Here is a 24,180-nt window from a genome sequence, read left to right on the forward strand (position 1 = left end):
CATTATCATCTCCTTTTTCAGTGGACATTATCAATTCCAGGAGGTTTTCTTGCATTCAGGAGACTCGATCTTCCATAACAAGCCAAATTGTTTCTTCGCATTCATATCGTCATGATCTTCGTTGCTTACCTCAAAGGCTGCCTATGCTCTTTATCCTTCATCACTATCTTACGTAAAATCTATAGCTTTTCACTTTCTTTCCATCCTACCTCATCATTTTTTATTTATCCTGGTCACATCTTTCTCTTTTCTCATATTCAACATTTATTGCTTTAACTCCATCATCATTTCAACCTCATCTTCTTCTTTGTCCGTCGAACCAACCCCCCTTGAATTATACTTGCATCCACGAAAGATCATGGTGAAGACATAATTAGACTTATTGCCAAAGATTGAGTAATCATAAAAGCGAGACAACTTTAAGATAATCGACAATGCTCATCTGATGAAGGAAGTGACGATGACCAAAAGGACCATATCTCATATGAAACGAGAAAAACTATAAATAAAGGCGAGGAACATTTGGGATATTTAAAATAAATAAATAAATATTTTAAAATGAGGGTGTCATTGTAAAAAGAACTTAAAAACAGAGATGTTTTTAGAAAAATCACCCTTTTATTTTTTCTGAGAAATTATTGGGGTTGAATTTCTTTATATATATATATATATATATATATATATATATATATATATGCTTTATTTTCTCCTTGAGTGTGGACACAAGACTAATTGATAGTTAATGCATCAATGTCGGAAAACATCTTCTTTTGCATCAAATGCTGGAAGACCCATAGTATAGTAGAACTTCATAATGAAGCACCAGGTTTTGCCATATACGAACACAGAACAACAAGTGTATGATTGTTGAAACCATGGTATGTAATTTTGAATGGTACCGCCTACATATCGGTCCAACGGTATACCAGTACACGAACCGTCTGCTACCGGACGAAACGGACTACGGTGCCACAGTGCTACAATAGAGAAAAAGAAATATATAAAATCGTCTGATATGCTCTAGTGTACCGTTCAGTATATCCTAATGTACCATTCGATATACGATTCTGTACTGTACCAAGTCAACATCGAACCATCAATATGATATGATATAGACTCTGCAGGCTGCAGCAGCATGAAGTCTACTATATTTCAACGGCGGAGGAGGCCATTATAAAGGTGAGAGCACAATCTGACGGATTCAGAGATCAATTCTACTATATTTCCACGGAACCTTCCAAACGAAAACGAGTGCCGTCGCCATCAGGCTCGAAGGGAAGCGCGTGGAATTAGTCCAACGGTAGTGCAATTTAGTAAGATGAATCCACCCTCCCCGTGGAAGTTTTCCCTGCACTCCTTTTTCTGTCGATCCGGAAGAAACCAAAGACTGATGGTCTTGAAAGACATGGATTTCCGAAATGTAGAGTAAGTCAGTCTAATAACACAAAAGAAACTTGCATCACATTCGACCGGCCTTCCTTTGATTGCTGCGTCGTGTCAAATTCGCATTCTTATCTTGACTGCCACATACGCTTTGTCGTACATCTTGTCCACCGTTGCAAAATAGAAGAGCCTCCAATCTTTCTTGAACAGCATGACCACGAACACACTCCATAAGCCGACCAAATATCCGAGCCCGGTACCAAAGTAAAATGACAGCACATGAGATCCTTGTTCGTACTCCTCTTCCGTCGAATCGACGTTGGGATCGTCGGAGCAACTCTTGGTCACCGGAGGCCCACAGAGATGGACATTTCCGATATAAATGGATGCATCATTCAGCGTCTGAAGTTGATTCCCCGATGGAATCGCCCCCGATAGATTGTTGTAAGACAGATTCAAGTGGCTCAGAGAATTCAGCGTCGAAAAGCTTTGAGGAATGACTCCGGATATCTTATTGAATGATAGGTCCAGAGTTTCCAATGACTTCATATCGCCCATTGTTTTCGGAATCATGCCTTCAAAACTATTTCTCGACAAATTCAATGTTTGAAGCGCAAAAAGAGAACCGATTTCCGGAGGAATCACTCCGCTCAGATCATTGTTCGAAAGATCTATGCTCTTCACAAATCGTAGAATGGTGGAGAAGCTGAACTCATCGCCCTTGGTAACCAGAGATATACTCTCGCTTGCCACGAAAGAGGATAACACAAAATTCATAATGTTCGAAACCGTAGAAGCCATCGACTTTGACGCGGAGATCATCGCGCTGAAGTTGCCGAAAGAGTGCGGTACCGATCCCGATAGTCTGTTGTTGGAGAGATCGATGATTTGAAGATTACTAGATCGTCCAAGTTGCAGAGGAATATGGCCCGAAAACATATTTGAGCGCAGTAGGAGTACTTGCAGATTCCGTAAACTTTGTCCGATCCACGCTGGAATACTTCCCGAGAATTTGTTGTTGCCGAGATCAATGACAGCCAGCCGACTGCAATTTTTCAGCGACGAAGGAATACGTCCGAAGAGGCTGTTGTTGTTTAAGTGAAGGAACTGAAGGTTGCCCAAGTTTCCGATGGAGTCAGGAATCTTTCCTCGTAGCTTGTTGTTCGCCAGATTGACAAACAAAAGTTGTGATCCCTCCGGCCGACAACGCGGGATTTCTCCTGATATTTGATTGTTGGATAGATCAAGGGCATAAAGTTGCTGCAGGTCGCAGACGTAGGACGACGGTATGCTTCCATGAAGATAGTTGTGGGAGAGGAACAGGTAGCCCAACTGTGATGAGATGGTCGAGGGTAGCGATCCCGACAAAGAGTTGCTGGACAAGTCGAGCGCTTGTAGGTTTGGTGGCAAAACAGGAATGCGACCTCGAAGGAGATTGGAGCTCAAATTCAAGAGCATCAAGGTAGCCATACTCTCCAAGGATGCCGGCAAAACTCTACCGATCTTATTGTGGGACAGATTTATGTCCATAATGGTGGAAGAAGAAGAATTCCAAAACCAATCAGGCAGTGTATCTTCGATGCTTGTGTTGGACAGATCAATATCAGTCAGGAACTCCTGAGAACGGAGCCACCTTGGAAACGCGGGACCCAAGTCACAGGTATCAACTTTGATGGATTGAAGTTGAAAAGGAGGCACCCAGTCGTGGTCGAATCGGATGGTCAAAGGGTTGGCGTACGCGTACAGGACGACCAACTCGGTTAGGTTCACGAAATGGAGTTCGGACATGGTGCCCTCCAGGGAGTTATCGGAGAGATCAAGGGAGGATAGGTCGGAAAGCTTGCCGATCTCAACCGGTATCAGTCCGGAGAGTGAATTATGACCCAAGTCTAGCTGCGTTACGCTGGACAGATTCCCAATCTCGGCGGGGATTCGACCCGAAAGTGAATTGCCGCTGAGGCGTAATTCCGTAAGACTGGTCAAGCGCCCAATCTCGGCAGGGATGGAACCAACGAGGAAGCACTGAACGAGGTTTAGCTGCGACAGACTTGTCGTGTTCCCGATTTCAGGTAGAAGGGGACTCGTAAATGAATTATGGCTGAGATCAAGTGTGGTTAGACTGGCCAAACTCCAGAGATCGACAGGTATGGAACCGGAAAGCGAGTTGCCGCTAAGGTCGAGCTGCGCGAGACGAGTCAAGTTCCCAAACCCGGCAGGTACGGTGCCATACAATTCAGAATTGCTGATCGCGAGATAGGAGAGGCTACGGAGTTCAAAAAGCCAGCTGGGAAAGGTGGAGTTGAAGAAGTTGCCACGGAGATCGAGGGTGGTGAGAGCCGTGAGGTTGACGCGGGAAAGAGAGTCGGGGAGGGCAGTGAGACCACAGCCTGACAGATAGAGTTGTTGCAGGGAGGGCAGCTGGTTCACGGCTCGTAGCCAATCGGGAGAGGCCGTGCTGAGGTTCACAAAGTTCATTTGGAGGAATGTTAGAGAAGATAGACGCGAGAGCCACTGTAGGTCGTCCCCCGCGTCGATCCTCAAGTTGTACGAAGACAGGCTCAGATAGCGGAGGGTTGACAGGTTACCCAGCTGGGGAGGAATGGCTCCGCCGAAATTGGAAAAAGAGAGATCCAGATATCTGAGTCTCCCAAAAGAACCCAAGAACTTGGGGATTCGGGCGCCGCCGAAGTCGTTCTGAGTGAGATTCAAGCGACGCAAATGAGTTAGAGAAAGCAAAGATGGACCGATCTCACCCCCCAACACCGCCGAATTGTCGTAGTAAGCCTCCGCATTCTTGAGGTTGAGCTGCACGACGTGGCCCGTGGTGTTGTCGCACACCACGCCGCTCCATCTGCAGCAGTCCACCGGGAAACGCCACGAGGACAAGCGGCGGGATGGGTCGAGGATGCCGGCTTTGAAGGCGAGGAGGGCGTCCCTCTCCGCCTCCATGCACCCCCTCGTCGTCGTCACAAGCGTCAAGAACAGAACGCTCATTAGGCAAGAGCAGCTCAGCGACGCATGGGATGGGCTTCTCGTGTCGCCCATGCTCTTTGGTGTACGAATGACCAGTTGGTTGCAGGCGGCACAGCGCAGAACATGTATATATGAATATAATATATAGAATGTGGTAGGTTGAACCATTGCTCTCCGCGTTTGCCAATGGATCCTCTTGTGAAATGACAGGTCCCTTCGTCTCCACCCGGCATCCCATGTGAATGAAGAGGGCGTGCTCTCCGTGGTGGACTCCAGTCGGGAAGCGAGAAGAGGGTTTGCTCTGGGCAAACGACTCTGATACCATTATAAGAATTAAACGAAGAAGATAGAAAGATAGAAATTGTAAAAGAAATTATGAAATGTATAAGATGTAATTGACTAATTCATTTGATGGTAAGCTCTTGATAGCTATTTATATATAGAGGTTATACACATTTAACAGGGAGGATTTTTCTCCTCAACTGTTTTAAGAAAATCTTACCTGCTTATCAATTATAACGTGAGTGCTAATCTTTTTCGTCCTTTCGTCCAACTTGGGACTCCTAATCTAATGATCATGGAAGTGCAACTGCCAAGAAGGACGCACACGGAGTTGAGGTCCAAAAAGTTCCGAAGGGTAAAATGGCTTCAGCCGTCGAGTCTCTTCCTTTCCTTTCTCTAAAGAACGGGCGTAGCGTGTGCAAGGAATCCTACGGGGAAGAGGACGAGAGTTCACGATGGTCCTCCCAATCGTGGACTGCCATAAAGACTCACCCATCATTCTTAAATTTGACTTCGGACGCCTACTAGTTCGAGTCCCCCACCGCCTGCCTTCCAAGAAGCTTCCACGGCTGCTGTGAACGGACTTGAAGTGACTTCTCCGTCCTTTCGTCTTCTCCTACTTATGGATGGCGTTATCATCAGCATAGGTGTTGGCCAAGTCTCAGGTCATCGGATTAATGATTGAATCGGTGGATCGAGATTTAATATTAGTTTAAAAATAATATAATATACTGTAATATATTAAAAATACAAAATATATAACATAATATTATAAAAATATTGTTTTATAATAATTCAATGCATTCTTCACAATAATATTATTACATTCAACAATTATGTTTCAATCGTCATAATACACACAATATTTACAAAGATGAAACCAAAAAGAAAAGAGAGAGAGAGAGTTTGAAAAGTAACCATTACATGATCTCTAACACGATGTCATCTTGCAAGATTCAAACTTATTATGGATACAACACACAAGATACTCCTATTACATTGACTTTTTATGACGTCCTCACCCTCAATCACTTGTTAATCTATTAATTCTTATTTTGATGACAACATAAGCTTTATCATACATTTTATCAAACATCTGAAAATAGAAAACCCTCCAATTTTTCTTGAACAGCATGATGATAAACACGCTCCATAATCCAACCAAATATCCGAGTATGATACTCAGATAATATGATGGCATAAAGGATCCGTCTTTGTTGTCTTCTTTGTTGTCTTCTTTTATCACATTAGTACTTTGTTGTCTTGAACAGCAACTCTTGTTGAGGGGAGCTCCACATAGATATGCATTGCCAATATAAATGGATGAGTCATTGAGTGTTTGTAGTTGATTTCCCGAAGGAATAACTCCTGATAGATTGTTGTAAGACAAATTCAAGTGATTCAGAGAATACAGGTCTGACAAGTTTCGAGGAATACCTCCGGATAACTTATTAAATGACAGATCCAGAGTTTCCAATGACTTCATGCCACCAATTGTCGTTGGTATTTGGCCGACAAAATTATTTTTTGATAGATTTAAAGTTTGAAGTGTCGAAAGAGATCCAATTTCTACCGGGATTTCTCCGGTCAAATTATTATTTGAAAAGTCTATAATATTGACAAGGTAAACAATGATCGAAAAGATGATACTTTTTCCCTTTATAGTTAGAGTGATGCTATCATCATAAGTGCCATCAAAATACAACAAACCAGGGCCAGCGTTTACCACTAAATCACCATTAAGTCTATCATCATAATTTATAGGTTTGCCTAGGCTAGTCAATTTTCGTTGCCTATAAGTTTTTGTTGCATTTAAATTGCCGAAGGAGCGTGGAATTGGCCCTGATAAATTATTATTAGCAAGGTCGATAATATGTAGATGATGAAGTTGTCCAAGCTCCGAAGGAATGTTACCAAAAAACATATTTGAGCATAGCCGGAGCACCTCTAGATTTTGAAAGTTTTGTGCAATCCACGTAGGTATGCTACCTGAGAATTTATTGTCGCCAAGATCAAGAAAAACTAGTCCACTGCAATGTTTCAATGACAGAGGAAGATGCCCATGTAGACTATTATTGTTTAAGTGCAAAGACCTAAGCTGAGTCAACTTTTCAATAGAGCTAGGAATTTCTCCCGAGAGCTTATTATCTGCTAGATTAATGTAGAAAAGGAATTTTGTCTCTTGCCAACAACAAGGGATTTCACCTGATATTTGGTTGCTCGATAGATCGAGAATACGAAGTTGTCTCAAGTTGCAGATACATGATGGTATGCTCCCATTGATATGGTTATGCGAGAGATCCAACAGTTCCAATTCTAGTGGGAGAGAAATTGAGGACAACGATCCCGAAAAGCAATTATTATACAGATACAAATAATGCAAGTAAGTTGGCAAACGAGGAATAGGGCCTTCAAGCAAATTCATACTTAGTTTCAGAGTGGCCAGGTTTGTCATATCCTCCAAGGAAGTTGGCAAAGTACCATTAATCTGATTTTGGGAGAGATTTATAGATGAAATAAAATTATTCCAAAACCAATCGGGCAAGACGTCCTCAATGCTTGTGTTTGACATATCCAAATCCAAAATGGAGTTTTGTGAACGGAGCCATCTTGGAAATGCAGGCCCCAACTTACAAGACTTCAGTTGAATAGATCGGAGTCGAAAAGGAGGAACCCAATTATAGTCTACTAAGATGACTAAGGAGTTTTCAGATAGATCGAGCTGAATTAGTTTGGTTAAGCGAGCGAAATGGAGTTCAGACACGGTGCCCTCTAGGGAATTACTAGAGAGAGAAAGAAAATTGAGGTTGGAAAGATTGCCAATCTCAGTAGGTAACGATCCAGAGAGTAAATTATTCGTGAGATTGATAAGTTCTAGACTACTCAAATTTCCAATCTCAGTGGGTACGGGACCTGAAAGTGAATTATCGCTAAGACGAAGTTCTCTTAGATCGGCCAAATTTCCAATCCCAGCGGGTATGGCACCATGAAACATAGAAAAACCGAGATCAAGAAAAAAGAGGTTGTGGAGTTTCCATAGCCAGTTGGGGATGGTGGAGTTGAAGAGGTTGCCATTGAGATCGAGAGTGGTCAACGTCGTGAGGTTGACATGGGAAAGAGAAGGGGGGAGGTCGGTGAGGCCACAGTCTTGTAAATATAGCTCCTCCAGTGAGGACAACATGTTCACTGAGTGAAGCCAATCGTGGGAGGCCATGGAAAGGTTCACAAAGCTCATGTCGAGGTATCTCAAGGAAGTGAGACGCGAGAGCCAGTGCAGGCTATCGGTCGATAAGTCATTGCGGCTGAGGTCGAGACGCTCCAAATGAGTTAGCAGGAGCAAGGATGGTCTGATATCACCTCCGATAGACGTCTCAGGGTTATACGAGTATGAATTCTGGAGGTTGAGCTCCACGACATGGCCGGTTGTGCTGTCACAGACCACCCCGCTCCATCTGCAGCAGTCTACTCGGCCTCGCCATGATGACAAACTGCTAGAAGGATCCTTGACGATGCCGGTTTTGAAGTCGAGGAGGGCGTCCCTCTCGCCCTCTACGCACCCCTTCGTCGTCGGCGTTGTTGCCGCCGTGAACAAAAGAATGCTCGTAAGCCAAAGCCCGAAAGAGTAGTGCCGTGGCACAGGGTGTGTGCTTCTGGTGCAAGAGGCCATGATGCTATTTAGTGAGTGCATAGTGTACTGAGAGATGGAAGGCGGCGGAGGACATGTATATATAGAGTGGGTGTGGGGGCGTGATGGCCCTCCCCTCCCGCAACCCATCATAGACTCCTGTGAAACGTTAAGATTGATGCACTGGTAGCGATGTATAGATAAAAAACTTGACTTTTGTGGGATTCGACTCCTGCCGGACCTGCAGTGCGTGCACGGTGTAGCTCACTCGAACTTGGTTTCTACCCTGCCTGGGTCCCAAAATTGGGGCTCGGTTCGCAAGAACGAAAGAGATTGATGCTGGAATTCAAACTCGAAAGATACCGCCATTTAATCGACCTTGTTGGATTGCGTAGAATGTCTCACTCGGCTCGAATGCGATTGTGTGGAAACTAATTCATGGCTCCCTCATTCCACACGGTTTGATTCTGATGTCCGCACATCGGAACGCATCATCTTCTTAGCCAAGATAAAATGTATGGAGGCGATGAATACCTTGTTCTAGGGGTCGAAATGTCGCCATGACATGTCAAACGTCATCACGGAAGACAACGTGGATGAAGACTCCGACCCACCGCAAACGATTCCTCACCCAAGATAACACGGTAAGCCATCGCTTTACATGTAGCATCCTTCCGAAAGAGGGAGACTCAACGATGTTTGTAGCGGAACGCACGCTTCGCTTTCACATGTGTGGAAATCTTTGTTGGGAACCCAAAGGCACGCAACAAATTGATTCGTTTGACACACAAGTGGTGAAGATGATGAGGATTTCCCACCATTTTTGTGATGAATTTTGTGGGGAATTGTCCCCACAGGAGCGAAAGAAATGGCTGCAAATTTTCTTTTCTTTTTATATCTTTCGTTTTCTACAAAATTGCACTTGTTTTTATTCCCTTCAAAATTAATGATTTCGTACTTATTTAAATTTAACTTGATTATGCAATTCTTATTACCTAATCACCAATAAAGATAAGATTTATAACGCAAATGGATGGATCTTCCATGATCCCAAGTTGATTCCCCTATGCTTTTGTTCCCGAAAGATCATCCTGGCTAACACCCAAATGGACGGATGATATGCACTGAGCTACCTTGGAGATGTGGGTGACTCTGAGTTTTTTTGGTACGTAAGCGTGCTTGTTTTTGTTAATGATTGCTGGAGAAGTTGATAGAGTTATTGATAAAAGAAAATATAATATTAAATCTAGTATAATATTCATGTGAAATCTGGGGATCTAATGACTGATCGAATTACGCATTCATTAATAAATTTTTCAAAAACAAATTATAATATAATTGTATGTTATATTGAACATATAAAATATATGAATAGTTATAAAATATATGATAAATAAATAATTGTATGATTTCATTCAATCTTTTGCTTGTTCCAGCATTTATCATCTATATGTGAGAGACCAAATCATTCCTTGGATCCATCCCTACTCGAAATCATCATATGACCATCTAATCAACAAACCATTACTGCAGCCAATCATAGAAAAACCAAGATCGGTCGTATAATTTTTATAATATTTCCAAGCATCTAAGGAACAAACGAAAAAAAATATATATATTGAGATTGTGCATCACATAACCATCAAAACATAGAAGTAGAGATACTTAACCTTTAATTCATCGTCAACGTAGTGGTAAGCATAAAATTTATAATATATTATATTAAATATATAAATATTTTTTTATATCAGGATTAAAATCAAATAATTAGATCTGATTTTACGATGCGCACCTTTTGATGTCATCTAAAAGGATATCTTTGTTTGTTCTGCATGGGTACCGTATTTAGATCCAATATCACTATCAATCTGTAAAATAAACTAGATCCTCTCTTCCTATCCTTTCATAGAACCACTTAGATTGATGGTTAGGGAGAAGTATTAAAACAGAGACCTTAATTCCTCAACTATAATCTCTATTCCTCTTGTTTAGTCCTTATAGATCATGTCTATTTAAAAGTAAGAATAGACGATCTAGGATAAATAATTAAGATAGTTCTTCGTATTGCATTAGAATATATTGCATTAGAATCTAATTAGTTATATTATATATATCTTATCCAATTATAAATTATCACAAAAGCTAACATTCTCACACTTAACCCATTAATTGATAAAATATAAATAAAATATTTAAAATTAAAATAAATAAAATAAAATTTATTTAAAAATAATTTTAGCTAATTGGATTTCAAAGAATTTTGAAAAGTTTTATACATGGTCACGAATTTTAAAATAAGCTAATAAGTCTAATAAATATAATAATACTATATTAAGTTCAACTATCAATACGAGCCATAATGGTTATATACAATCAATGTCATACTCCTTTCTATATACCATAACATTGTTAGTCTTTCCTAATATAGTTCATAATGACCCATATAATTTGTCTTGTCAAGACAATCCTATTATTACATTCAACTATAATATGCATAAATATAAATGTAAATAGGATATCAGAAACAATTAACTTTAATTAAGCAAAAAAAATTATCAATAATAGCATCTATCTAAACATTCATCACCATATCTTTTATAACTTGCTCGCAAGCCCATTCTAAGAACATATTCTTTAAATATTTTACATTGTAAAGTTTTTGTTAATAGATCAACAATTATCATGCTCAGGTTGTAAAGCTTCTGGACTCTTTCTCTAACTATCAAGTAATTTATCTCTTTATGCTTGGAACCACTAGAGTACTTGTCATTCTTAGAGAAAAAAATTGTTGTGGTATTATTACAAAGTATCTTCAATGGCTTGATTCAACCATACCAAGTCCTAAGATTAAATTTCACAGCCATAAAACTTGATTTGTGGCCTCAAAACATACCACAAATTTAGCTTCCATTGTTGATGATATAATAAGCGATTACTTTACACTTTTCCAAGAAATTACCCCACCAGCTAACATGAATACAAATCCTGAAGTGGATATCCTATTGTCGAGACAATTTGCAAAATCAGCATATGAATATCCCATCATTTCAAGCTGATATAATCTATTATATGTGAGCATATAATCTTTCATCCCTTACAAATATCCATTACTTTCTTTGCAGCTTTCCAATGTTCCATTCCTAAGTTGCTTTGATATCTTCCTAGTATATAATAGACTTTCAATTGCACACCCATAAGGAATATTTTTTATTTGATTCTTTTCTAAGTCATTTTTCGTGCGACTAAATTTTTCATCTCTAGTAATAGGTATATCATTAGCTCATATTAAATCTCTCTAAGATATGATTAATATATGCTTTTTGAGTCAATCCTAATAATCCTTGAGAACAATCCTTGAATATCTCAATATCAATAATATATGCTGCCTCATTCATATCAATCATCTTAAAGTTATTGTTGAGAAATATCTTGGTTTTGTGCAATAAACCAAGATCACTACTGGCAAGTAAAATATCTGTTGAATCTTAGATTTTGATGATGAAACCAATTAATAATCCTTTTTGAGTCAATCCTAATAATCCTTGAGAACAATCCTTGAATATCTCAATATCAATAATATATGCTGCCTCATTCATATCAACCATCTTAAAGTTATTGTTGAGAAATATCTTGGTTTTGTGCAATAAACCAAGATCACTACTAGCAAGTAAAATATCTGTTGAATCTTAGATTTTGATGATGAAACCAATTAATAAGCGTTTATGATTTAATCTGCGTTTTGAGTGGCGCGAGATGCTTCGATCAGGGAGAGACAATTAAAGTAGGAAGAATCATGTTGGGCCGGTGGAACATGTCAGAAGATTGGACGTCGAGCTGGAGGATCGGTCGACGTATCGACAGAAGACTTCAAGCCATGGTTTCGAGCATCGGGCCAAAAAGAGTAGATATTGCGCCAAGGATATCGGAGTTGCTGAGGTCAACTGGTCGATTGGGCAATGGCTCTGCAAGAGAGGACGATGCGTCGAAGAATCGGACGAAGCATCGATAGACTAATGAAATGTCGGATAACATGATTCATGCTTAGTAATAATTATCTAGATCGAAGTGTGTTTTATGTGCACAAGATTAACTACAATAGCAAGGCATAAAGCAAAATGAAGTCCCGGAGTCAAGAAAGCGATTTTGTTGGGAGTTCGAGAGTTTGTCGGAAGTTCGGACGTTCGACGGAAGTTCTGCCGAAACCAACTGAGAAGTCTAGGAACTTGCCAAAGAAGCTCGTCGAAACTAGCAAAGAAGATCATCGTGAAGTCTAGGAGCTTGCCGAGAGTCCACTGGAACATTACCGAGAGATCGTCGGAAGTTTGTCGGAATATCATCGGAAGCTCGTCGGAAGAAACCTTGACTTATCAGACTTATTTAGCTTAGTATATATCTTAGAATTCATAGTTAGCATATAATTGGAATTGGAATTTGGCCAACCCAATTAGGGGCTAGTTGGTCCCATGTAATGATTATGTTGAGCCCAATAAAAGGCCCAAACAATGACCTAAGAGGTGGCACCATCATGACACAGTCTCTGAGACAATGTCAGGCGGTGGTATCACCGGTCTGGGTGGTGGTACCACCCAGACAAAATCTCCGAGAGACTATCAGATGGTGGTACCGCCCAATGGTAGGGTGTTAGGCGGTGGTACCACCCAACACAAGCTGTGGTACCGCTCGTACCCAAGAAACTCGGGATGAGATATTTTTAGGCTCGAAGTTTGAATCAACTTGAAGCTTATAAATACCCCTCTCATCACATACACAAACAAAGAATTTAAAAGTGAGAAAACGCTATTGCAATCTCTTAAGAAATTCCCTCCTCTACTCTAAGTCTAGAATTCTGTTTAAGAGATGAGTGAGTGCTTGTAAAGGTTATCTCCTAAACCTATGAAAAGGAGAAGAGGGGTGTAAAAGGGTAATTGATCTTCGCCCGTTGAAAGAAGATCGATAGTGGATGCCGGTAGTCTCGACGAAAGAGGAAACGATAGAGTAGATGTAGGTCACGATGACCGAACCACTATAAAAATCTAGTTTGCTTTTCTTTTGTGTAATTTACCTTACTGCAAACCTCCTTACTTACTGTTATATTCTTCCTGTATACTCTCAAGTTATCTTCCGAAGAATCGATTTTAATTGAATGAATATTTTCAAATCGATGTAATTTTACCGTTGCACTAATTCACCCCCACCCCTCCCCCCCTCTTAGTGCCGACTCGTTCCTAACAATATTATTAACATATAAGACCAGTATATGCACTGATCAACAGTGTTTTCATTAAATCCGAAGGAAGTAATGATATTATAAAACTTTATATACTATTATCTAGAAGCTTATTTAGGGCAATAATTAGATTTCTTAAGTTTACAAGCCCAACTTTCTTTTCTCTTTTCGATGAATTATTTAGGTTATTCCATATAGATTTTCTCAACCAAATTCTCATTCAAAAATGTTGTTTTCACATTCATCTGATTTAACTCGAAATCATAATGAGCTACTAATGCCATAGCGATTCTCAACGAGTCCTTTTTAGAAAATAGAGAAAAAGTCTTATTATAGTCGATGCTTTTTTTTTTAGAAAAATCTTTGGCCACAAGTCTGACTTTATATCATTAGATATTGCCCGTTGAATCACGTTTTATCTTAAAGACCCATTTACAATCAACTCTTTTATAATTATTAAGCAATTCAATGAGTTTCCAAACACCATTTTGGACTATTGATTTTAACTCTTCGTGCATTGTATCGTACCATTTTTTAGAATTGTTACTTTTTATGGCTTGTGAAAACAAAAAGGGGTCTCTTTTTATTCCTGTATTTGTAGATATACCACGTAATCATTAGAAATTGTATACTTCCTTTTTCTTTAAGATATTCTCAAAGCTATCAATTGTGATTGTTCTATAAGTTCATCAGTAGCGACATCAACATCATGCGAGAGTTCTTATTAATTTGAGGAACAACAATATCTCAAATAGAAGATTATATAAGAGAATTAACCTGAATCTCCTTGATATCAAAATTGATCATTCGAGATTTAGATCCAAGATTGATGGTTAAAGAGAAGAGTTGAGAGTGACTTTGATCCCTCAACTATAATTTCTTTTTTCTTGTTTAGTCTCTAGAGGTCTTATCTATTTATAAACAAGAGTAGAGGGTCTAGAATAAATAATTAAGAGACTTACTCTAATCAAGATTATCTCATAAAGAATCATATTTTATGTGCACTTCTTTTCTATTAACTAATATATTTTACTAGAATCCAATTAGTTATATTATATATTTTTTATCTAATTATAAAAGAATTACTAATTATAAAGGGTCTTGAAAGTAGAAGATCCTCGGTCAAAAGTGTGCAAGAACCAAGAATAGGTTTTGTTAGTTCTTGCGCACGTATGTAACAAGAAAGCAAAGACCGATGGTCTTGAAAGAGATTTGCGAACTAAGATACTGTTCTTGGAAGGACGTGGCCATTTAATGACCCTCAGATTGGGTTCCACACTGGCTCTACTCCAAAGCCTTGTTAGACCGTCGTTCATTGCACGCAATCTTCCTGGCTATTGCTGCTTCAATAATTCGTAAAAAAGATAATTGGAAATTAGATGGAAGAGATGTGAATTCATACGTAATTTTAGACTATATAAAGGCCACGAAATAAGCCCATTCTCTGTCTTTACCCATCGCCTCAGCCTCGGTGGGAACCCTTTTCTACGACTCGGCAAAGATCCCTCCCGTGGCGGCTACCTTTCTCGCAAGCACCGCAATGGTAGGTTGGGCTGCTCACTCTGCCTGCAGTCTGTGGAGTAAACCTCGATACGAATCGTCGATGCGACTTGGTGCATCGGAAGATGGATTTCCGAAACGTGGAGTAAATCTTGATTTCGTGATGGCAAAGGAGATGAGCCACATCCAAACCGTGAGATCGTCACTGCAAAATGCCAAAGGAACCATGCAATGGATCGCCAAGGACGTCGTAGTACAACAGACAGCGATCATACACCCTAAAAACAATGGCTCATCACGGTCAACGATGCGAAACATCAAGAACACCATGTGATCACCGACGACAATGAAAAGAATCTGTGCAGAATGGTGATCTTTATATCACTTGGCTAAGGAACCTCTCGTAGCGATAACCGATAACAATGTTAAATCAGTGCAGTTTTGTCGTCCGATGGTGCCTGTTTATGCGAGAGAGATCTGTGCGGTCAATGATAGAAGAAGAAGGATTCCCAAACCAGACGAGTTGTTCTTGATGCCTCCTACATCGGAACAGAAACAGAGTTTGAGATTAACATTTCATAATCTTCGAAACGGGATCCTTTTTGACAGATGAAGTGGATCACACTTATAACACGAAAGAAACTTGCATCACATTCGACCAGCTGCGTCATGCCAATTTCGCATTCTTATCTTGATTGCCACGTAAGCTTTGTCATACATCTTGTCCACCGTTGCAAAATAGAAGAGCCTCCAATCTTTCTTGAACAGCATGACCACGAACACACTCCATAAGCCGACCAAATATCCGAGCCCGGTACCGAAGTAAAATAACAGAACATGAGATCCTTGTTTGTACTCCTCTTCCGTCGAATCGACGTTGGGATCGGCGGAGCAACTCTTGGTCACCGGAGGACCACAGAGATGGACATTTCCGATATAAATGGATGCATCATCCAGCGTCTGAAGTTGATTCCCTGATGGAATCGCTCCCGATAGATTGTTGTAAGACAGATTCAAGTGGCTCAGAGAATTCAGCGCCGAAAAGCTTTGAGGAATGACTCCGGATAACTTATTGAATGATAGGTCCAGAGTTTCCAATGACTTCATATCGCCCATTGTTTTCGGAATCATGCCTTCAAAACTATTTCTCGACAAATTCAATGTTTGAAGCGCAAAAAGAGAACCGATTTCCGGAGGAATCACTCCGCTCAGATCATTGTTCGAAAGATCTATGCTCTTCACAAATCGGAGAATGGTGGAGAAGCTGAACTCATCGCCCTTGGTAACCAGAGATATACTCTCGCTTGCCACGAAAGAGGATAACGCAAAATTCATAATGTTCGAAACCGTAGAAGCCATCGACTTCGACGCGGAGATCATCGCGCTGAAGTTGCCGAAAGAGTGCGGTACCGATCCCGATAGTCTGTTGTTGGAGAGATCGATGATTTGAAGATTACTAGATCGTCCAAGTTGCAGAGGAATATGGCCCGAAAACATATTTGAGCGCAGTAGGAGTACTTGCAGATTCCGTAAACTTTGTCCGATCCACGCTGGAATACTTCCCGAGAATTTGTTGTTGCCGAGATCAATGACAGCCAGCCGACTGCAATTTGTCAGCGACGAAGGAATACGTCCGAAGAGGCTGTTGTTGTTTAAGTGAAGGAACTGAAGGTTGCCCAAGTTTCCGATGGAGTCAGGAATCTTTCCTCGTAGCTTGTTGTTCGCCAGATTGACAAACAAAAGTTGTGATCCCTCCGGCCGACAACGCGGGATTTCTCCTGATATTTGATTGTTGGATAGATCAAGGGCATAAAGTTGCTGCAGGTCGCAGACGTAGGACGACGGTATGCTTCCATGAAGATAGTTGTGGGAGAGGAACAGGTAGCCCAACTGTGATGAGATGGTCGAGGGTAGCGATCCCGACAAAGAATTGCTGGACAAGTCCAGCGCTTGTAGGTTTGGTGGCCAAACAGGAATGCGACCTCGAAAGAGATTGGAGCTCAAATTCAAGAGCATCAAGGTGGCCATACTCTCCAAGGATGCCGGCAAAACTCCACCGATCTTATTGTGGGACAGATTTATGTCCATAATGGTGGAAGAAGAAGAATTCCAAAACCAATCAGGCAGTGTGTCTTCGATGCTTGTGTTGGACAGATCAATATCAGTGAGGAATTCCTGAGACCGGAGCCACCTGGGAAACGCGGGACCCAAGTCACAGGTATCAACTTTGATGGATTGAAGTTGAAAAGGGGGCACCCAGTCGTGGTCGAATCGGATGGTCAAAGGGTTGGCGTACGCGTACAGGACGACCAACTCGGTTAGGTTCACGAAATGGAGTTCGGACATGGTGCCCTCCAGGGAGTTATCGGAGAGATCGAGGGCGGATAGGTTGGAAAGCTTGCCGATCTCAACCGGTATCAGTCCGGAGAGTGAATTATGACCCAAGTCGAGCTGCGTTACGCTGGACAGATTCCCAATCTCGGCGGGGATTCGACCCGAAAGTGAATTGCCGCTGAGGCGTAATTCCGTAAGACTGGTCAAGCGCCCAATCTCGGCAGGGATGGAACCAACGAGGAAGCACTGAACGAGGTTTAGCTGCGACAGACTTGTCGTGTTCCCGATTTGAGGTAGAAGGGGACTCGTAAATGAATTGTGGCTGAGATCAAGTGTGGTTAGACTATCCAAACTCCAGAGATCGACAGGTATGGAACCGGAAAGCGAGTTGCCGCTAAGGTCGAGCTGCGCGAGACGAGTCAAGTTCCCAAACCCGGCAGGTACGGTGCCATACAATTCAGAATTGCTGATCGCGAGATAGGAGAGGCTACGGAGTTCAAAAAGCCAGCTGGGAAAGGTGGAGTTGAAGAAGTTGCCACGGAGATCGAGGGTGGTGAGGGCCGTGAGGTTGACGCGGGAAAGAGAGTCGGGGAGGGCAGTGAGACCACAGCCTGACAGATAGAGTTGTTGCAGGGAGGGCAGCTGGTTCACGGCTCGTAGCCAATCGGGAGAGGCCGTGCTGAGGTTCACAAAGTTCATTTGGAGGAATGTTAGAGAAGATAGACGCGAGAGCCACTGTAGGTCGTCCCCCGCGTCGATCCTCAAGTTGTACGAGGACAGGCTCAGATAGCGGAGGGTTGACAGGTTACCCAGCTGGGGAGGAATGGCTCCGCCGAAATTGGAAAAAGAGAGATCCAGATATCTGAGTCTCCCAAAAGAACCCAAGAACTTGGGGATTCGGGCGCCGCCGAAGTCGTTCTGAGTGAGATTCAAGCGACGCAAATGAGTTAGAGAAAGCAAAGATGGACCGATCTCACCCCCCAACACCGTCGAATTGTCGTAGTAAGCCTCCGCATTCTGGAGGTTGAGCTGCACGACGTGGCCCGTGGTGTTGTCGCACACCACGCCGCTCCATCTGCAGCAGTCCACTGGGCGACGCCACGAGGACAAGCGGCGGGATGGGTCGAGGATGCCGGCTTTGAAGGCGAGGAGGGCGTCCCTCTCCGCCTCCATGCACCCCCTCGTCGTCGTCACAAGCGTCAAGAACAGAACGCTCATTAGGCAAGAGCAGCTCAGCGACGAATGGGATGGGCTTCTCGTGTCGCCCATGCTCTTTGGTGAACGAATGACCAGTTGGCTGCAGGCGGCACAGCGGAGAACATGTATCTATGAATATAATATATAGAATGCGGTAGGTTGAACCATTGCTCTCCGCGATTGCCAATGGATCCTCTTGTGAATGACAGGTCCCTTCGTCTCCACCCGGCATCCCATGTGATCAAAGTAGTGAAACAGGATAAATATTATAACGTGAGTGCTAATCTTTTTCGTCCTTTCGTCCAACTTGGACTCCTAAGCTAATGATCATGGAAGCGCAGCTGCCAAGAAGGACGCACACGGAGTTGAGGTCAAAAAAGCTCCGAAGGCTAAAATGGCTTCAGCAGTCGAGTCTCTTCCTAACTCTAAAGAACGGGCATAGCGTGTGCAAGGAATCCTGCAGGGGAGGACGAGAGTCCACAATGGTCCTCCCAATCGTGGAATGCCATATAGACTCACCGATCCTTGTCGAAGTTGACTCCGGTCGCCAAGCGGTTCGAGTCCCCCACCGCCCTGCCTTCGAAGAAGCTTCCACGGCTGCTGCGATCGGACTCGAAGTGACTTCTCCATCCTTTCTTCATCTCCTACTTTTTGATGGACGGGACGTGTGAGACTGCTACGGAAATGCCCCAACGTTGACTCGGTCAGTCTTCCTTTTCCATAAGCACATGACGTGAAACCATGACTGTTTACGTTAAGCGCATAATACCGTGGGATTTTTATGGCGTTATCGTCAGCATAGGTGTTGGCCAAGTCTCAGGTCATCGGATTCATGATTGAATCGGTGGATCGAGATTTAATATTAATTTAAAAATAATATAATATACTGTAACATATTAAAAATATAAAATATATAACATAATATTATAAAAATATTATTTTATAAAAATTCAATACATTCTTCACAACAACATTATTACATTCAACAATTATGTTTCCATCGTCACAATACACAAAAACATGAAACAAAAAAGAAGAGAGAGAAATATTGAAAAGAAACAATTACATGATCTCAATCTTGCAAGATTCAAACTTATTATGGATACAACACACAAGATACTCCTATTACAATGACTTTTGATGGCGTCCTCACCCTCAATCAGTTGTTAATCTATTAATTCTTATTTTGATGACAACATAAGCTCTATCATATATTTTATCAAACATCTGAAAATAGAAAACCCTCCAATTTTTCTTGAACAGCATAATGATAAATACGCTCCATAATCCAACCAAATATCCGAGTATGATACTCAAATAATATGATGGCGTAAAGGATTCGTCTTTGTTGTCTTCTTTTGTCACATTGTTACTTTTAAGATCGTAACAACTCTTGATGAGGGGAGCTCCACATAGATATGCATTGCCAATATAAATGGATGAGTCATTGAGTGTTTGTAGTTGATTTCCCGAAGGAATAACTCCTGATAGATTGTTGTAAGACAGATTCAAGTGATTCAGAGAATACATGTCTGACAAGCTTCGAGGAATGCCTCCATAAAACTTATTAAATGAAAGGTCTAGAGTTTCCAATGACTTCATGGCACCAATTGTCGCTGGTATTTGGCCGACAAAATTATTTCTTGATAGATTTAAAGTTTGGAGTGCCGAAAGAGACCCAATTTCTATTGGGATTTCTCCGATCAAATTATTATTTGAAAAGTCTATAATATTGACAAGGTAAACAATAATCGAAAAGATGAGACTTTTTCCCTTTATAGTTAGAATGATGCTATCATCATAAGTACCATCAAAAAATGGCAAAGCAAGACGACCGGCAAAGCGACCCGCAAAGCAATCCGCAGGGCAACTCGCAAAGCGACCCGTAGGGTGACTCGCAAAGCGACCCGCAGGGCAACTCGGAAAGCGACCCGTAGGGTGACTCACAAAGCGACCCGCAGGGCAACTCGGAAAGCGACCCGTAGGGTGACTCACAAAGCGACCCACAGGGCGACTCAATGCAACATAAGGTATACATTGGCGTAGACTAGTCAATTTTCGTTGCATATAAGTTTTTGTTACATTTAAATTGCCAAAGGAGCGTGGAATTAGCCCTGATAAATTATTATTAGCAAGGTCGATAATATGTAGATGATGAAGTTGTCCAAGCTCTGTAGGAATGTTACCAGAAAACATATTTGAGCATAGTCGGAGTACCTCTAGTTTTTGAAAATTTTGTGCAATCCACCTAGGTATGCTACCTGAGAATTTATTGTCGCCAAGATCAAGAAAAACTAGTCCACTGCAATGTTTCAATGACAAAGGAAGATGCCCATGTAGACTATTATTGTTTAAGTGCAAAGATCGAAGATGAGTCAACTTTTCAATAGAGCTAGGAATTTCTCCCGAGAGCTTGTTATCCGCTAGATTAATATAGAAAAGGAAGTTTGTCTCTTGCCAACACCAAGGGATTTCACCTGATATTTGGTTGCTGGATAGATCGAGGATACGAAGTTGTCTCAAGTTGCAGATAAATGATGGTATGCTCCCATTTATATGGTTATGTGAGAGATCCAACAGTTCCAATTCTAGTGGGAGAGAAATTGATGACAACGATCCCGAAAAAGAATTACTATACAAATACAAATAACTCAAGGAAGGTGGCAAACGAGGAATAGGGCCTTCAAGCAAATTCATACTTAGTTTCAGAGTGGCTAGGTTTGTCATTTGCTCCGAGAAAGTTGGCAAAGTACCATTAATCTGATTTTGGGAGAGATTTATAGAAAAAGCGGAAATGTTCCAAAACCAATCAGGCAAGACGTCCTCAATGCTTGTGTTCGACATATCCAAATCCTTAATGGAGTTTTGTGAACGGAGCCATCTTGGAAATGCAGGCCCCAACTTACAAGACTTCAGTCGAATGGATTGGAGTTGAAAAGGAGGAATCCAATCATAGCCTACTGAGATGACTAGGGAGTTTTCGGATACATCAAGCTCACTTAGTTTGGTTAAGTTAGCGAAATGGAGTTCAGACATGGTGCCCTCTAGGGAATTACTAGAGAGAGAAAGAATATTGAGGTTGGAAAGCTTGCCGATCTCAGTAGGTAACGATCCAGAGAGTAAATTATTCGTGAGATTGATAAGTTCTAGACTATTCAAATTTCCAATCTCAGTGGGTATGGGACCTGAAAGTGAATTATCACTAAGATGAAGTTCTCTTAGATCGGCCAAATTTCCAATCCCAGCGGGTATGGCACCATGAAACATAGAAAAACTGAGATCAAGATAAGAGAGTCTGTGGAGTTTCCATAGCCAGTTGGGGATGGTGGAGTTGAAGAGATTGTCACTGATGTCCAGAGTGGCCAGTGCTGTGAGGTTGACATGGGAAAGAGAAGAGGGGAGGTCGGTGAGGCCACAGTCTGATAAATGTAGCTCCTCTAGTGAGGACAACATGTTCACTGCTTGAAGCCAATCGTGGGAGGCCATGGAAAGGTTCACAAAGCTCATGTCGAGGTATCTCAAGGAAGTGAGACGCGAGAGCCAGTGCAGGCCATCGGTCGATAAGTCATTGTGGCTGAGGTTGAGACGCTCCAAATGAGTTAGCAGGAGCAAGGATGGTCTGATCTCACCTCCGATAGACATCTCATCGTTATCAGGGTAGCAATTCTGGAGGTTGAGCTCCACGACATGGCCGGTTCTGTTGTCACAGACCACCCCGCTCCATCTGCAGCAGTCTACTCGGCCTCGCCATGATGACAAACGGCTGGAAGGATCCTTGAGGATGCCGGTTTTGAAGTCGAGGAGGGCGTCCCTCTCGCCCTCTACGCACCCCTTCGTCGTCGGCGTTGTTGCCGCCGTGACCAATAGAATGCTCGTAAGCCAAAGCCCGAAATAGTAGTGCCGTGGCACAGGGTGTGTGCTTCTGCTGCAAGAGGTCATGATGCTATTTGGTGAGTGCATAGTGTACTGAGAGATGGTAGGCGGTGGAGGACATGAATATATAGAATGGGTGTGGGGGCGTGATGGCCCTCCCATCCACAACCCATCGTAGACTCCTGTGAAACGTGAAGATTGATGCACTGGTAGCGATAGATAGATAAAAAACTTGACGTGTGGGTTCTTTCGCCCATCTCATCGTGTAGGTGGCAGTCTGTCATCAAGAGAATAAATTGGTTAAAAATTAATCTTGATATTAAGAAAATACAGATTGATATTATTTTATTATTTAATATTCGAGGGATTATTGTTTTCTAAATCAGGATGAAAAAAATGTCGATATCATCGTTAATAATCTTATAGAATGACCATAAGTTATAGTTTAAAGATGATATCAAAGCAAAAAAAGATCTATTATTTATTCTTATTATATGAAATATCTATAAAATTTTAAAAAATGATACAGTTATGATTAGCATGTGAGAGTGGAAGCTGTTCATATGCATCGTATGAATGTAAATGACTTGGACAATGGCTTGACCGATCGAGTCACGAAATGACCCGACCATTGACTTCACCGAGTCTCCCGCGTTCGCAAGCACGATGCTCTAAAGTGGGATTCCATTTCCACGTCCGGCCTAACACCGCCCTCAGACAACAATAATGAATGCTGCTTTCTTCCCTTCTTTACTTTCGAGGAAAGGAGAGGGGAGAAGAGAACAAGCGAAAACGTGACGGAAACGAAAGGGCAATAGGAAGTCGCGTAACCCAAGTCTCGCAAACACACCGAGCTTTCCTTTTCCGTTTCCACCTCGCCCTCGTTGGTTGTGGGAAGGGAAGGCTGTCTTCTCCAAGACAATTAGTGGATCTTCTCCCAGTCATTCTCGCACTCATCGACGGTAACATCATTACATCTGCTTCGCCGGCCAGCCTTCACCTTTCGACAACTTTGTCTTCTATGTTTGATTTATGAAGATGTATGGATCAGCTTTACCAAGTGGGGAAGCGTCACTCAACTGTGCACAAGCTGGTGAACGGCACAGAGATCCTTCCATAAGCTTCTTCATGCGTTTCATCAACCATTCAAGAATATCAAATCCTCCATTTTTTTATTTTTTGTTGAAAAGAATGATAACAAACATGCTCCATATTCCAAATCAAATATCCGAGTGTATGTCAGATTCTCAAATCGATATCAATCTCAACGACCGTAGGTCCACAGGTTCACCACAAAGATTTGACGTGCACAATGGCTTGACCGATGGAGTCACGAAATGACCCGACCATTGACTTCACCGAGTCTCCCACCTTCACAAGCACGATACTCTAAAGTGGGATTCCATTTCCACGTCCGGCCTAACACCGCACTCAAACAACAATAATTAATGCTGCTTTCTTCCCTGCTTTACTTTCGAGGAAAGGAGAGCAGAGAAAGAACTAGCGAAAACGTAACGAAAACGAATAGGCAATAGGAAGTCGCATACCCAAGTCTCGCAAACACACCGAGCATTCCTTTTCCGTTTCCACCGCGCCCTCATTGATGGTGGGCTGTAATCCATGACAATTAGTGGATCTTCTCCCAGTCATTCTCGTTCCTCATCGACGGTAACATCATTACATCTGCTTCCCCGGCCGGCCTTCACCTTTTGACAACTTTGTCTTCCATGAATGATTTATGAAGATGTATGGATCAGCTTTGCCGCGTGGTGAAGCGTTACTCCAC

At 41.9% G+C, this 24,180-nt stretch overlaps 3 protein-coding genes across 3 annotated transcripts; all 3 read right to left on the reverse strand.

The window, feature by feature from the left end:
• Positions 1–1,497: 1,497 nt before the first annotated feature.
• On the reverse strand, positions 1,498–8,305 carry LOC135640776 (receptor-like protein EIX1). Its single transcript, XM_065155511.1, has 2 exons — positions 7,547–8,305; positions 1,498–4,671 (listed from the first exon to the last, which is right to left on the reverse strand). The coding sequence occupies exons 1-2, from the start codon at positions 8,303–8,305 to the stop codon at positions 1,498–1,500; spliced, it is 3,933 nt and encodes a 1,310-aa protein (XP_065011583.1).
• Positions 8,306–15,537: 7,232 nt separating this feature from the next.
• LOC135640145 (receptor-like protein EIX2) lies at positions 15,538–18,718 on the reverse strand. Its single transcript, XM_065154312.1, has one exon. It carries the CDS (start codon positions 18,591–18,593, stop codon positions 15,639–15,641), a length of 2,955 nt encoding a protein of 984 aa, XP_065010384.1. The 5' UTR covers positions 18,594–18,718; the 3' UTR covers positions 15,538–15,638.
• An 870-nt stretch (positions 18,719–19,588) lies between these two features.
• LOC135641797 (receptor-like protein 15) lies at positions 19,589–22,492 on the reverse strand. The gene has a single exon (XM_065157520.1). The coding sequence runs from the start codon at positions 22,479–22,481 to the stop codon at positions 19,677–19,679; it is 2,805 nt and encodes a 934-aa protein (XP_065013592.1). The 5' UTR covers positions 22,482–22,492; the 3' UTR covers positions 19,589–19,676.
• Positions 22,493–24,180: the final 1,688 nt, after the last annotated feature.

This window comes from Musa acuminata, chromosome BXJ3-6, assembly GCF_036884655.1.
Source record: "Musa acuminata AAA Group cultivar baxijiao chromosome BXJ3-6, Cavendish_Baxijiao_AAA, whole genome shotgun sequence".
Classification (NCBI taxonomy): Eukaryota; Viridiplantae; Streptophyta; class Magnoliopsida; order Zingiberales; family Musaceae; genus Musa; species Musa acuminata.